Source organism: Triturus cristatus, chromosome 5_2, assembly GCF_964204655.1.
Source record: "Triturus cristatus chromosome 5_2, aTriCri1.1, whole genome shotgun sequence".
NCBI lineage: Eukaryota > Metazoa > Chordata > Amphibia > Caudata > Salamandridae > Triturus > Triturus cristatus.
Window position 1 is genome coordinate 973,212,326 of NC_140588.1, and position 17,301 is coordinate 973,229,626.

The 17,301-nt window shown below is 42.7% G+C and overlaps 1 protein-coding gene across 17 annotated transcripts in view; it reads right to left on the bottom strand.

The window, feature by feature from the left end:
• DCX (doublecortin) overlaps positions 1-17,301 on the bottom strand; it is a 392,216-nt gene that overhangs the window by 345,899 nt on the left and 29,016 nt on the right. For all 17 annotated transcript variants that reach the window (XM_085608205.1, XM_085608206.1, XM_085608207.1 and 14 more), the window contains one exon: positions 396-736. In XM_085608205.1, the coding sequence (XP_085464331.1) occupies positions 396-736 (341 nt within the window). The remainder of the gene's footprint in view (positions 1-395; positions 737-17,301) is intronic.

Below are 17,301 nucleotides of genomic sequence, written 5' to 3' on the forward strand. Positions count from 1 at the left end.
ATGTGGGTGCATATATATGGAATTAAGTACAGTAAACCACTCAGCTTCACATTTGTGTTGTCAATATTCTGCCTACAATATTTTGGTTGCACAATATTTAAAACATGATATGTGATAGTATACCAACGTGTGACAACATTTTGAGGCACAAAAAAGTTGGGAGGATACAAGTTGAGAAAGCTACTTATAAATATTGACATGTGCAACTTGAAGAATCAAATCCACTTAACTGGTATTCAATATGGCACTAATATGCAGAGTGTAAGTGTATAAGAAACTGTGATCAAGCAGTAGAAGTCTGTCATTTCAGAAGTCGGTTAAACACAAAGTACTGAACTTGTAGGTGAATTATTATAAATATTTGTAGTTTCTCACTTAAAAGAAGTAGACCATACCTGCTTGCCATCAAGAGTGTACAACTTCTTCACAATACCAGTTTCCAGCTTAATTGCTTCGGTGATGTCGGTGAGCACTTGCTCGAATGAATGCGCCGTCTTCTTGTTCAAAAGCACGCGTACAGCCTTTCGGGGTTTGACTCCACTGCGGATGATGGTCACTAGTTTCGGACGGACGAACTCCTTGCTCTCCCTGCCCTGTCCACTGTTGCCGGTGCCCAGGGATTGTGGGGCTTTTTGGTTGGCCGATGTCTTGACATTGACTGACCAGTTGGGGTTGACGTTCTTGGTGTATTCAACTTTCTTGAAAAAATTGTCAGATGAGCAAACGTAGCTTTCCCCTTAAAAAGATAAATATGTTTTACTATCATCATCTATAAGGTTTCCATGAGTATTTTATACAAACTATGAATAAGTGATCAGAGAATATAAGTGTTTACCATGTTTGTAAAATCTATTTGTAAAACAATATGAAGTTCAAACAGCAATAAGGCATTGCGGCCCAATGTTGGGGGAGGGGGGAGGTTCTATTTACCACATTGCTAATGGATAGGGAAAGCCAGTGTCCAATGGAAAGCCAGTGGAAATAGTACCCTACCAGTAGAACTGAGATACAAAGACCCCAGCATTGGGCCATACTGCTATCATTAACCAGTTATTTTTTAACAAATTGTGGTTTTTAAAATCATAAATGGTTTATTAATCGAATTGAAGTCTATAAACTACCACAGCTAGTTTCTTAAAGTTGTGTCTTGTCATTTGTCTCACAGATCATTCAGCTTTATGGACAAAGTCGGATTTCTCCCCAAACACCTACAATTACAATTTGTTAAAAATCATTTTAGTTAAGAAATCACTTCACTAGATGTAAACCTATCAAGAATAGGAAAGTAATTGTTAGAGGTATCTCTCAGGTTTAAATTTTGCGCAAACGTATTTTTGCTATTCCAATTTCGATCTTTTGGCGTCTGCACACCATGTCCTTATCTTAACATTGTTACACACCCATGGGTTGTTCCTGTTTCTCTCTCTATCTCAAAATCAATAAAGCATTTGAAATAAAAAAAAAAGAATAGGAAAGTAATACATTTTGGTTTCTCGATCTCAGAGCGAGTGTGGCTCCACCCGTCGACTAAATGATTGGAAGCACCAGACCAAGCAGGACAGGCGTGGGTGGAGAGCTGGGTGGTGGAGGGCAGGTTGACAGGTGAACACCTCAGACCTGCTCGTTCCTAGCTTGTTTTGTCTTGTTATGCTGACTGAAAATTGGTGTAGGGTAAGAACCCAACAGGGCCGTCACAAAGGGGGGACAGTTGGCACTTTGTTCCGCAGGGCCTGCTTTTTTCATGTCGCCCACGCTGCCACCTACATCACAAAAGTAGTAACCAAGGACATTGTTTTTTATATTGAACGTTGTGCTCATGCACCTGGAAAAGACCCCGCATGACTTTAGAGACCCAGGCCCCACTTAAGCGTCTGAGAGAGTCTATGGTCATAGATTTTAATTACGCTTAAAGTATCATTTAGGTATTGTTTTATGAAGAGGACATTACCAGTTCAACTAGCCTGGCAATGAATGCTAGCCCACAACCAAAAAGCGGGTGACATTTCCTTTATAATTGACTATACTAAAAAGCAGAAAGTAATCCTAAAATAAATCGAGCGGGAGGGGCATGTTGATGCCGGTGCTTACTGGGAAATTCAGAACAAACGCATGGGTTTAAGATCAAGTTTGTAATGAATGTGCTGACCTTTTTTTATCTAGTAGTGGGGCAGAGGTGACTCGGAGACAATATACATGATGGATTAGTGAAGCAAGGAGCTAGCTTGGTGCTCAGCTGGTGGAAAAAAATTGGATTAAAATCAGCACGGTTTCATATGGGGAAGGAAAAGAAAGAGCCTGCTGCAGGTTGGGAAATGAATAATTTTCAGATAGTTATAAATGTTCACTGTCTGGCACATGATAGGGAAAGGAAATCAAGGAGGGGCTTGCGGGGAAATTGTTTTTTGCTTCCAGGGACTGGGTTGAAAACACAATGCAGCACCAATGTCTTGCCTTAAACGTATCATCATACAAGTGCCTAGCAAATTGTGTCCACACTGCTTCCGGCTGAAGATTTGAAGAAACTGGCTTACATGTGGCTAACATGTGCCACAATTTAACACTTTCCATTCTGAAAAAACATGTAGTAACTTGGAACACTGTCTGCAGGGCCTGTTCAAACTTAGGGCAAAATGCTCAAGAAGGATGCGCTGCAATGTAATGATGGGAGCCAAAGGTGTATACTACTCCAAGTCCACATATACAACACTAAACCAGTTGAATGACAAAAGCAAATAACCCACGCTTTCTCCATAACGCAACTAATCTATACTTATTACGCTCTTCTTTCTCTCTCACATACAATGTGACAGTAAAAATTCTAGAGACTCAAAAAATGGGGGATAGTTCAGAGGATCTGGAATTACCTCACTTCGAGTTTAAAAGAAGAACCAAATGATGTGCTCTTTCGAAGACTTCTGAACCAGAGCACCCTTGGCCTGATGCTTATCCTCTGAGTGGTTCATCCTTACTCCTGCTTTATTGCGTGAGTTACTCAGGAATTACATAGCAGAAGAAATGCTTACTCACAGAAAAAGGACAGTAAATCAGATCCATGACTAAGCATGACTTAGTCTTGGAAATTTACGGTCAGTTACTAAAGCACTCTCGCACACAAAGGTCTCTTGGCTTGGAATTGACCCAGGTGCTAACTGCTAAGATAAGTAGTAGTAGGAGAATATGTGTTTTTGAGTGGGTTTTGCTTCATCTAGAAATGTTAACAGAAGCAGTGGTTGCTGCAGAAACAATAGTTATTAACATTTTATAATTCATGGATGGCGTGAGAGGTACCCTATTATGTGTATCTCAAATCAAAACTCGCCTAGTGATACAGCTCACAGAATGCACAACCTTTTTGTGTTTGTAAAAGAGGGCCACAGTCAGTAGTGATGTCACAGAAAACATCAATGTTGTATTGTTATGTATTAGCTTACGTACACGACAATCCAAAGACCCAATTTGTATGAAGGTGCTCCAAGTGAACAAACGATGGAGTGTAAGTGATCAGTGACATACAATTAAATAGTGGACTACATATAAATCATTTAGAACTTCGAAGGGGTTTGGTACAGCAGTCAAAATTAATTAGTGGGGTGGAGTAGAATTCACTGCCTAGTGCCCCATATCTGACTATTTTTATCATCTAAAAAGACTATAAATCATCCGTGTTTCATCCCTTTTGCGATATTAATTTCCCACAAGGTCTTCCTCACGATCAGAAATGGTAGCAGCCAGTAGTGCTTGGTAATGCTGTCGATAACGCCTAGGAGAAGAGAACACGTCATCTGTCTATGTGATGCTGAGAGGTCGGGTTCTGCTCCTTGCCTTGTTTAAGTCTAACAATGCTAGAGGGCCCAGAAATGTGATGGGTTAGTCATGTACCTGGAGGCAGTTTCATGAATGAGCAGCACATACTTGCATGGAATTAGATAAATCACCTGTTCCACTTCTGCAGAACTGTGGAGTGGATTATTTACAGCACCCTACAAAAAATACTGACTCTAGAATATTTAATGTCGCCATATTGTCAGTAGAAGCCTATATTAGTACGTATAGATCTACTGTTCTTAACTATACATGTAGGTACGTTGAAGAAAGAAACTATTCTAAAGTTACCTTGTTTCTCCACAGGGATCCAACTAGTCTGTGAGAAGTAATCTAATGTTGGGGTTCCAAGGAGTTCAGGTAACTGCCCCCTGCACTATTTTGTACTCTCTTTCCGTTTTGCATTATCATTATAAAACATGTTTGGCCCACATACATGCATTACGCCAGAAAACAAGCAGTAAATAGTATAATGTCGTTTTTCAGAGTACCTGCAATATGGAGAGAAAAAAATGTAAAGACTACTTGTACAAACAGCTTTTTTTAAAGTGACTCCCCACTGGTGATGGTTAAGGTAAACCTGAATCGGGTTATTGCCATTTGTTCCTGAAAGCGTTTTTTCTTTAGAAGGCAGACATTAACCCCATACTAAGACACCTGCTCCACCGCTGTACAACATGGCTAAAAGACACTGACAAAGCCAACAGCTCTCGCATAGGCGAGACCGGTTGGCTTTGCCAGTGTTTGTTGGATAAATGTCCAGGAAGATAATACATCCAATGCAGACACAAGCTTTTTCATTGGGGGTTTTAGCAACCCTTTTAAAAGAAAGCAGGCTTTTGACTGGCCTTGTTTTGTTTCATCTGGTTTTGCAGTTCCCAGAGTGCCTTGCGGGCCTCTGGTTTCAGAGCAGCAGAGCTGTAAGAGTCAGAGCCGGGGCTGTGTTTACGATGGAAAGGCTGACACGTTTCTCCCGTAGCCATAGCGAATATCAAACCATATCACAGTCTGTTTCCAGGTACACGGCTTGAATCCAGCCAGTTCACTGGAGCAGGACTGCTATTTTTAGTCCTACTGTACTTTTTGGCAGCCTCGCTGTCTGAATAATAAAACTTCTGCCAGTTCTGTTTATAGTAAATGTGCAGCTGCACTCTGTACTGACTGGCTCACCATCGCCTTAGCCACCGAGTGCCACTTTTACTTTTTTTCCCATTCTGATCTATTTTTCCGTGAAATATTTTTTTTTCTAAATAATTCAACATCCCAAAAAATTAAACGAAAGAATATTCCCAAAAGAAGTACAATTTGCATATATTTTGTAAGCAGCCCTAGCAAATAATCCTAGAATGTTACTAGCATTCACTGGCGGGTAAGTAATAGCTGCTGGCGCCGTTTTCAATTTGCAGTGTACATAAAACAAGGCAATAAGGGCTCATTTCACTAACCGTTTGCTGTGAATTGCTGTTTATTGCTTATATTGTAGGTGTTAATTACTCCTGAATATCCTGCCCAGTTTCACAAAGTACTTCTGTGAGTAGTTGTCTTACAACTGTCTTAGGTGTGAATTAATCTTGGATTTCGAGGACAAGAACTTTCTTCTTAAGGACTGGCTTTTTTAAAAACCTTCTGATTAAAATTGTTTTCCATGGAAATAACATGATGATGTCATCTCCAAATGAAGAATGATTGGGCTTTAATTAAAAAAGGAAACAGACTATATGGCAGCATGCAGAATTTCTGGCCGCCAAACATGTTTTCCAGCCCTCACAGCTCACTTCTTGTTTCCATGACAGCATCCGATAAGAAGGTAACAATTTATAACAAGCATTTGCAATGCAATAGACCCCGCATTTATGAGAGTTTGAGCTATTAGCATTGTAAATGACAATGCCTTTTATTTATATGTTGTTTTTAAAAAGAGATAAATAAAAGGCATTCTCATTTACAATGCCAATAGTTTAAACTCTCGAAAATGTGAGAACAATTGCATTGCAAATACATGCTAAAAACATTTTAAAAAGCGCTAGGAGAGAGCATGTCCTGTGTGCAGCAGCAGCCAGGGCACGGCTGTAATTAAAGCCTACCAAGCAAATAACACACGTAACAGGGGGTGTCGCCATGGGAGGTTACAAAATGAGACAAGGCGATACTAAGGAGGGACTACTAAGCCTTTTGACCAATGAACAGCCACAGTTTACAGTGGACAATGACAAAAGCCAATGAAAAATGTGGGGGGAGAGTGGGCGGAGCTTCAAGTCCCTTCCTCAATACAGCATGCCTCGCAGAGCAGCGCATGCGCTGTCCAATTTCGACCTAAAAAAGAGATGCTTCTTCAGGCACTTCTAATACATCTTATTTTAAACCTGCACGTGTGAAAATCAAGCACTTGCCACACAAGGAAATAATGATAATATTTTACATTTTATACTGCATTTCATACCACACTTCTGTTGTTTCTATTCACTAATGGCCAGTTGTTATTATTACCAAACTTAACAACATGGGAAGGATCAAAGGCTGAGTTGGTCTTGCTGGGATTCAAACTCATGACCCGAAGATCAGCGCAGATGCCAGCGAAAACTGTTAACTCATTCAGCCATCTTGTTGGAATGACCTGCCTGACATCCAGATACAGTTACTTGAGGATTCATGGTGCTGCACCTCCTACCCATAATGCACTTGAAAAAACAATGCAGCATTCTTGTTACCAAATAGATGCACTAGCACATACTGAAACCATTTGCCGACAAAGCGTCTAACAAGCAAGGAACGCTGAGTATTTTCTACCAGCAGTCGCTGAGCCCCAACATCCTCCTGATTTTGCAGCGAGGTCTTGCTGCCATGTATTGATATTTCTTCTATTTCTACTAACTGGCTTGAAAATGACATAGTAACTGCTTGCTTCCTGGAATATAATCCACTTCTAGAAATGAAAGTAGGCACTAACCACTTTGTTGCATTTTAGAATATCAATTACAAAAATATCACCTGACCGAAATATTGAAACGTAAATGTTGTTTACAAACATATTCTTAGATCAGGTGTGAATTTTCTAATATTGCCTCTAATTAGGTGATATTTTTTTAAACTATATTTAGGACTAGGACTCAATGTGTATTCCAGACGATATTTAGGCTACAGTAGCCTGGCACGTACCAACCAGGTTGCTGGACTGAAAAGCATGAACATCAGCATCAGCCCTGAAGGGATTTTACCCTCATCTCGCGAGACCAAAGCCCAATCAAGCTAAGCATCAACCAACTGTGTTGTAGAAGGTATCCAGCAAACAAATGAAAGGACAGCTAAAGTAGACCCTCCGTGCTCAACATGGCCGACACTTCAAACTGTGACTTGCTGGTTGGAGCGAAGAGCCAGCAGATCTCACATCAGCAACAAATCCAGGGGGTTAAATGCTCAACGATCCTGTTCAAAATGAGCACAATAATGAAGAAGAAACCATATCCGGAAGAAGATCCACCATCCAGTTTTTGATGGATTTGTTCGACAACATTATATTACAGTGAGCGGGATTTGGGCCATGGCAGTCAGTCGCTTCGTCAAGTGGAGTTCCCCGGGGCTCAATTGTCTCTCACCTCTACTTCAGCATGCATATGTAGTTACTGGATGGGCTCATAAAAGCATCACATGGCAATCCAGATATATACTTATTAAAGCGGGTGGTGCAGATGAAGAGAAGGGAGACTCACATGCTCACATCTACTTGGAGGATATTAACGGGTGTATTCGGAACAGCAAACTTCCCTTGAAGAGCGCTGAAAGCGATGTGCTGATGTTGGGGGTCTCAGACCCCAACTTCGGAGTTTAAGTGTCCTAGATTTAATGTTCCTCAACACCTGCCATGACATTTTTTTGTAGTGTAATCTATTTTACAAAAAATCAGATTACTGAAGTATTCGTATTATCTATGACTTGTGGTTGGCGAGGGGACATCAAATGTAATCTATGTTCATTTATTCTGACTTCAAAGTGCAGTTGCAAACTGGCAACCATACACAAAACATACAGCAGTCCAAAAAATTATTTCACCAGAACCTGCATTTCTTACCTGTCCTTCACCCAGTGCTTAATTTGAGCCGATGGTGCTCGGAACAGGCACCTAATTGTCAACACTGGCACTTATGACAGCTGCCACCTGGTGGCGCTGTTTGTGCAATTAAAAGATTAGCAGAACAACAGTTGTTCATTAATTCAATTTACATTGAAAACAACTAAAACCAGCTGCCCATGCCATTCTGATAGCTTTGGGGTCTTGAATAATCTGAAACGTCACACTTGTAGCAGTGTGATGGTTAGTAGTTGTGTAGGTACAGTCATTGGCAGTGCAGGCAGGGGCAATGGGTGGTGCAGGCTGTGATGGCCTCCTGAGGAGGGCCCTGGCACTTATGTTTTTTACACATTAAGCACTGCTTCCACCTACTCTTGCATGTCTTCAATACTCCTGGAAACTGATGCAGAGCATGTTATCGGGGAGGCAGTAGAGTTTAGCCAATCTTCGAGTTTGCTTCTACATCTTAGCCAATCCCTGAGTCCGCTTCTAGTTCTTTGATCATCACTGAGTCTACTCTTAGCCAATCCCTGAATCTATTTCGAGGTCCTAGCTTTAAAGTCTTAACTAATCCCTGAGGCCACTTCGCTGCCCTCAAAGGTTGTACACATGTTAAAGTATGAACTTTCTGGCTCTACAGGCACAGCTAGATAGTCTCTCCATATTCTGTAAGTCCATTACCTGCTTGTAACTAAAAATTTCAACAATCTTGAAATACTTTCTAGAGGAAAAGCCATTGCCTCACAAGTGACCACACAAACTTAGCATGTTTTGTACTGAATTTATCAAGTGATGGTAGTTCCAGATGGTGGGCACTGGAACAGATTTCTTGGCAGTAGCTTATTTTTTTAAGGACGTTTGGGGCGTCCTCTAAATATTATATAATTTTTCTGTTTTTTCTGTTCCGGTCCCTGCTAATCTTCTTAAGAGCTCCCTATAATGATTGAGCCCCCCACATGGCATAGAATAGGGATGCGAGAGAACCTTATGATGAAGCATGCCACAAGTTGTATATGAGGGTATTTTTGTCTACCAAAAAAGGACCATCCTATGTCAAAAATTAGGTGGTAAAAACAAAACAACATTTTTACCAATGTCCACTAAGCTCTCTGGTGGACTTATTTTTGATAATAAGACTTTGAGCAAGATACAAAAGAGCAGAAAAGGGAAAAGGAAAAAAGAAGGGGACGATAGGAACACTGCAACAAAGGGAGATAGTAGGGATAAAAAACACAACCTGCAAGAGTGACATTAACGATAGAAAGTTTAGGGTGGTTGTAAAAAAAAAATGAATTGAGGCAAAATCAAAACAAGGCAGCAAATCTGAAATTTGACAGAGCCAGGCTCGTACGAGAAACATCGAACCCCTGCACATTTTTTTTGCAAATTAGCCACTGGAGCAGGGGCATAGCTTGGTCAGTAAGATTAGTGGGTGGGGGAGGTGATCTTCAGATTTCCCAACAATCACGCTGGCATATAATGTTAAAATACATTATAGGACAAACCGAGCACATGAGAGGGGCTTAAGAGGCAGTGGAAAGACAGAGGAATGCGGATTGGTAGGAGTAATAACTGAGAGAAACACAAAATGTTGAATAATCAACATTTGTTAGGGCTTTCGAAACAGAGATGAAAGAGAGCGTGTGTGTTTATGTCAATGTGTGCATGCAAAAATCCCAGGTGAAATCCGATAGACACCGCACCATACCCAACTAAAAGTACCTGTACCCAACTATTCATCAGAATATACATTAGGAGGTGTAACACCCCAAACAACCCCTCCCCCCCGAAGATACGGCCCTGCACTGGAGGGATGGTTGTGATCCATGACAACTACCCCCCCCCCCCTTTGACAACGTCACTGCTTCTCTGGGCACTCAAGCTTCTGCTACCAAATGAACACACAGGAAATGCACTTCCTCCAAAAACAGACCGAGACAATGCACACATGTATTAGTTTATATTTTATACTGAGGATCAAAAATCATTAATTTGGAGGGGAAAATGACCTAAACTTGCTGTCATGTTCCTTTCCATAGGAGCATCTCAAATTAAATACGTGTTTGCCTTTGCTGGCAGATTCTCAACACCCTTCTAACAAGATACACAGAGTTGAAAGAAGAGCAGGCAAAGATTTGCTTAAATTCACCTTTTAGGAGACCCTTTTATGAATTTCTGATAAGACTGTAACTTTTGGGCAAAGTCAAGCGATGCCGTCTGGGTCCTGAATATTGATTAGAGAATATCGTTGAACCTTAATAACTAAAATATCGAGAACAAAAACATTGACAGGCCAGTTTGTATAGATTTTGTAATCCTAAAACAACATATATGTTCCTTCATGATGCATAAATCTTCAAGTTACGTAGATGTGGAGTTAAGAATAGTAAATCTCTTATTCCCTGTATGTGCTTTACCCTTTGATCCTTTTGTCCTTGGTAGTTTGCCTATGATATTGAGGTATAATGAGGTTCCCTACTTGATATTTCGACTACAACTGGTGATGCTCACATTGCATTCTTCATTTAAAAACGTGGATAATAAAAATAACAGAATTTACTCTGCTATGTGTCATATGTTCTTTTATGTCGTTTTCTTGGGTTCTGTGATGTTTTTCATATTGTTCCCTGTTTCATCACACATGTGAAGGTTTCCACATCCCCTTAGAAGCTCAGGGGCAGGGTTGGTCACCCTAAGATGGTCACTGATAGGGCTTAAATTTGGACTATGGTGAAGAAAAATCTTACGCTAGTGTCCAATTACATCACAGCAAAGCGATGTTGGGTAACAGATTCCATGTGGTTAATTAGTAATGTCTTTACTACTGCCTCTAATGCTACTTCCGCTTATTAGAAATAGGGTTTTTGGTTGTCTAGGGTATGCACCTAATCCAGGCAGAACCCACCACTCTAGTAAGGATAAGGGAAATACACACCCAAGATAACCTCTACTCACCCACTTGGTAGCTTGGCAGAGCAGTCAGGCTTATCCCAGAGGCAATGTGTAAAGGGTTTGCGCAACATACACGCAAACCAGTGACACAACAAATACATAGACCACAAATACATAAACTATAAACCACTTTGTCAACTAGACAATTGTCATAATCATCACAGTTAACGCACTACAGTAAATACTTATATGTTGCACATGTCATAAAACAGCACCACTGTACATAACAGGCAGGTCCTTATAATGATACTCGCTATCCTGTCTTTACAAGGATCAAAACAACATTTACTACAATATCAAGGCATGAAATGCAGCAATTAGGTCACACATAAATCACCAACTATCACTGAACATAAATCACCAAATCCATGTCATCATAAACACATAGGGTAAATCCCCTATAACTGCAGCAAACCCACAGAGACAGCGCATACAGGATCCTCTGTGCTCCTTTTTGTGATATTACAGTAGTTTGCAATCCCAACAGGATCAGAACCTCTGTCGTGGGTTTACATCGTCCAGCTACCTCCCTGGCAACCTGATGCCGCCACCCCACGGTATGCACCAACATGGGGGGTGGGCACCCACTGCCAGCGTCTCCGGGTAGACCTCGCTGGGTCTCCCGGATATATCACGTATAAGCCCGCGAACTTGCAGAGCAACTACAAAGCAAGCCGGCCTTGCGACAATGCTGGGGGTAATGTTGTAGTGTGTCTGGAGCCCTCCGAGGACTCATGTATCACTGTGACAGAATGAAAAATTCCCCCAGAGTTCGATGCAGAGCAGGGCTTTCTTTGGCGCTACAGTGCTGGGTTGCACACAGGGGAGTGTGATTGTAGTCAGCACCAGGCGAGGCTCGTGGACTCCATGTGCACCATTATGCAGCGTGTCACTAGCGGGCCCTGGGGGGATGGATGCACACGCTGGTACTCTCCACCCTGGAGTGCAGCTTTGGAAGCTCTCATGGCTCCGGTGAAGGTAGGGCTCTTGAGCGTCGGACTCCTCAGCGTCTGGGGTTGCTGGGCAATGCATCCTCAGGCGCCGGACTGAAGAGGTGCATCGGCAGGGCTCAGCAGGTTTTAGGCAGCCCAGAGTGCAGGGCTTCCAGGCACTAGGTCCTGTTTCAATTTGAATGGCCACTCCTTCCTGCTTCGCGGGCTCAGTGATGAACTCCTGTGTGATTGAGGAAAATAACCACAACAATTCTCTGGTCCCTCAGAGTGCTGAACATGGGCTAGGCTGGTCAGAAATATAGACCACTCACCCTGGCCTCCAGCAGAGCAAAGTGCTTGCCTAGCGCTCCTTCCAAAGCGCTCACCACGCACTTGCTTCCTCTAAAAAGTAGAACAGAACAGTCCAGTCCTTCTCCTGCTCCAGATAGGAGCACCAACTGCAGGCTGAACCACCCTACACACATCAGGGGCAGCGCTCCTCACACAGCTCTCCTGGCTCTCCTTCCAGGCTGGTTCCCTTTAGATCTAGCAAGAATCTTTTGAAGTCTTTTATCTCCCTGAGACTGCCAACAGGAGGCAAGCACACACAAACCCTTTGAGATCTTTTCAAGCAGGATACCACAGATGGGTATAAAGAGTCAGTTACACTCACACAGCAGAAAAAGTAGTGCTCCTCACACAGCCCTTCTGCTCTTTTTCTTGGCAGGGTCCTTTTGTTTCCAGAAGTGATCTAAAGTTCCGGGGTTTAAGGTCCAATGCTTAAACCCCATTTTCTTATTAAAGTCTTTGTTTCAGACTCTCTGAGCTCAGTACTAATCAGTTATGCCCTCCCTGGTCCAGCTTGACAACAGGGGGTGGTGACAGCATTGTGCAAAGGAGACACATCCTATTCAGGTGCTAGTGAAAACTCTGCTCATCACTCTAAATGCAGAAAGGTCTATTCAGCCTGGCTATGAGTCCCTCAGGAAAGGAAGGACACACTTCAACACCTCTTGTGACTGTCTAGAGTGAATGCACATCCCCAGATCCTGTCACTCCAACACCATACGGTTAATACACAAAGAAGCAGAGGCACACAGGATAGTAAAGCAAGAAAATGCCCACTTTCTAAAATTGGCATTTTCAAACACTCAATTTAAAAACCATCTTTACTAAAAGGTGTGTTATAAAATTCTGAGTTAAGAGAGCCTAAACTCTAATCCTCTATCTTGTCCCAATGGAAAGTTACACTTGTAAGATGTTCCAAGGTAGCTCCCGTGTTTTCAACAGTGAATAACGAAATGCCAAGCATTTTACTAAAAGGACATGCAAAACACACCAGCACATGTGCTATTAGACGTAAACTGCCCCCTGCCCATGGGGGTACCTTGGGGCTTCCTAAAGGGTGCCCTACATGTAAGAAAAGGGAAGGTTAGGGCCTGGCAATTGGGTGCACTTGCCAGGTCGACATGGCAGTTACCAACTGCGCACACAGACACTGTAGTGACAGGTCTGAGACACATTTACAGGTCTACTCAAGTCGGTGGCACAACTATAGGCATTTGATTTGCAAGTCCTGGTACACTCTGTGTACTTTACTAGGGACTTACCAGTAAACCAATTATGCCAATCACGGATAACCAATCATAAACATAGTTTACACAGAAAGCATATACACTTTAGGACTGATCAGCAGAGGTAAAGGGCCCAGAGTCCTATAGCGATTTAGACTAAACAGCTCTATTAGGGCCTTCTGCAGCAATGAAACAACAGCTTCCTATTAGGTTACCTTTTTCTTATGACCCTGCACATGGATGAAAAATCTGTTTCAGTGCACCTACCCACAACATTGCACATTACCACACACACAATACTGCTAAATTTCCTAGAAGTTTGAAACGCTGACTTTTCGGCCCTAAAAGATCACTCTCAAATAGTCACTGAGGACACATCCTCGCATTACGCAGTCCTTGTACACTGGAAAGTCACTAAGGAATCAGTAACCCTAATTCATCCTCTCTAAAGTGTGCATTGAACCCATGGAGGACCTAGTGTCATAACATAACATTAAAAGGCATCAGTAAGATGTCTCTGTACCTCTCATGAAATATTTTCTTGCTAACATATAAATGTAGCTAATAATTTACGTGCTAAATCTAAACCCACTAAGACTGAGTCCATGGCTGTTTGGGCAGCCATGCACACTGATTAAATTGTCAATATTGCCTAACTGCTCCAAACTTACAAGTAACAATTGAGTAGCCTCAAAAAGACATTACCAATCTCAAACACAGCCAATATGAAACCTGTGACCATATTCGACTTACTCTGTAATAGCATGATCAAAGAATTGGAAGCTTACTAACTCCGCAATGATCCGGATGCAGCCCTTATGGTAGTTCATGACTCCTCCCAGGATTATACATTTTACCAATCACATAACTATTTGCTCTTTGGCTAGACTTGGGCTTTAAAATACCAACATTTGCATACAAGCACACACTTTATTAATAAACATTACAATTCAGCATATCAGAACTGTGTTACATTTTCTAAATGAAGGCTGCAGTTCGTTCTAGTCACTTCGCATGCTTTGTATTTTAGAGCGTTTGAGGTTCAACTGCGTGTTTCCTACATTATGCTAATCTTGGGCGCCATCTTTGTGGTCAATCAGCTGGCAGCAGTGCTTAATTTCTTTATTTTTTTTAAATTAAAAAAAGTATGTGTTAGAGCCCGTCTCATGAGGCCACTGCCGCTTGCACCACCCATTGGCCTTTCCAGTGCTGCCAAAATAATATCAACACAGCTACTAACCATCACTCTCCTACAAGTGTGACAAATTCATTTGTGGGGGGGGGGGGGGAGGGAATTATTCATCTTAAATGAATAATCGATTATAAAACACTGTTTTCTACTCCTCTGACAATTACACAGACAGTGCCACCATGTGGTGGACTATCATTAGTGCCAGTGTCAAGAATTATGTGCCGGAGGGGAGCCACCAGAAACCACGGGCTCAAATTAAGCACTGGTTTGCAGACCAATGATTACTGGTAAATGCTTGGCTTCCAAAGAAATGTGATTTATACTAATGTTGGGAGCAATTTAATTAGCACGTTGATGTTCTTTTTCTTCTTAAACTATGCAAAGTTGAAAGAATAATGAGGAGGGAAGATTGAAAATGACGAGTCCCTTCTAGGTAGAGCACAGCTCAAACCGAGAACAGCCAATGACCAAGCTCACAGAAGAGAAAGAAAACATCATTTTCTAAATCCATTGATTCTTAAACTTTGCTGAGGGGGGCCTCCCTTTTCACCCGCGTCAATCAATCAATCAATCAATCAATCAATCAACCAATCAATCAGCGTTCTTCTAGAGCACGGCTAATCACCCGTGAGGGTCTCAAGGTGCTGCCTCCCTTATCATGCTGGATCCGCATTTCACCAGGAAGGGAAGTGGTTTTGCTAACAGTGCCTGGCAGAAGGCAGGGAGCAGATGGCCCACTCAGTGCTGGCAGCAGGCTTGGAAATGACTCGGAGTCCATTAGCTGACTAGCAGATCCACTGAGCATGCCAGCAATACGAGGACAAAATGTAACTGGTCGGGCCTGGTGAGTAGGTAAAAGGCAAGCATGCTTTAAGGGAGGCATTCAGTGCATTTCTCAATCCAGTTGCGCGAGATGCAAATGAGCTTTTCCCACGTAAAGTAACTGCGCCTATTGTTTTCTTTTTGTTTCTAGCATTCTATTTCAAGATCAGGGCTTAGGAAAAGGAAGTCTCATTAGCCCATCGGTTTGCATTGCCTTTGCTCAGTGGTCGGTATTGTCAATGGCGGCAGGTAAATTCCAGTCAGCATTTGCACTTTGCATTTATTGTATACATTAGATCGGGCCTGCGAAAGCACGCGCTCTCGCTTGCGAGACTCTTGTATCTCTGATAATGGGTTTGGAACCTTCCCACAGCTTACCATACATTGGTGGTTCTCCTTTGCTGCCTTCTCACTGGGAAGCACTTGCCATGGGTCACTTAATTTCATTGCCGTGGAGCACGGACCAAGAACTGATTAATTAACCTTGATTAGTTCCCCGCTGCTGGCCATCTTTTCTTTGTGCACTTTTATATAGGGCGAACTCGACCCGAAGGTATTGGAGCGCTTTACATGAGCACCAGTTACGTTAAACACGGACACATTTATTTCTTATTTTTTGTTAGGCACGGAGAGATGACGTAACTTTGCCCAGGATGTTGAGTTCACGTTATGACTCGAACGTGGTTCCTCAGCTCCAAGTCGGCAGCTCTGACCCTTACACCACTTCCTCTCCTGCATCCCACTCTGGAATTCAGGTACCATTTATGCGCTATGACGCGGTCAACACTGCATCATAACTCCTAAATAGCTCTTTTTTTAAGTTATCCTTGCCCACTCCCTATCTCTTCTTATCACATCCTAGATAGTTTTGCAGCCCTGTGAATTCTTCGAAGTTGACTGCACTTTTGTTTATTTTTATGTTTACTTATGTTTCTCCAGTTTCCACACACAAATACAGATCATTTGTGCAGCGTTTCATACTTTCAGCACCATGTACACCTGTTATAGCAGTAACGTTGATTGTGATGAAACATGGGGAATACGCTCTTCACAAATATTTGTGAATCAGAACTAATGCCCCCCATTACGAAGGCTCCTTATGGGATCGGGACCGGCCGGCAGGTAGTTGGCAGTCCAGCTTCCGAACTACGATCCGACCACCGTGTAGGTAGGCGGTCGGAAACATGCCTTTTGAACTTGAAGCTTGTGCTGCGGCCCGGAAAATGGCAAAAGGCATGTTTACAGACATCCCTGCACTGTGTGCCAGGCACCATATAGTGCCTGGCAGAGGATGCATGTGTGTTTGGGGGGGCACCACCTGTGCCCCCTGGGCTCCATAGCAGAGGGGGGCTGTGGGGGGCCTGCTTGGGGCACCAAAAGTCCCCTTCCGTCTGCCTTTTCATGGCGGTCGGACCATGGTCTTTTAGGAATGAGACAGGCCTTAGTAAACCTCCGAATTGGTAGGCATGCTGTCCCTTTTCCAAGCACAGTACTGCACTGACTTACATGGTAAGGGCTTTCTGTGCTATGCTGCTTATATGCAGATTGCAGATGCTGTCCTTTTCAAGAGCTTCTGCCTCTGGTAAAGTTGCTCACCATATGCAGCAACATTATGCTGGATCACAATTGCTGCACTGCGGAGTCTGAGGTGGAGCTGTCTTTACCGGAACATCCTAGTTTGGGCCTGGAGGACAATTGTAGCTTTCTTCCTCTGGTGCATTTGTTTACGGGTCAAATGCCTCCTCAGTGCAGCCTGCAAACCAACAGAATCTCCCCGCTTGCGTCTAAGTCCAGCCTTATGCGGCATGATGCGCTTCTTACACCTGTAATGTCTTGGAGCACAGCTCTCTTCGGAGCTCTGTGTTGATGCTCTCTTTGCCAGATCCTCACAGTAGCCTGGGTTCTTGTGATAGCACGCTTCAACTTTTGGAACCTTTCTAG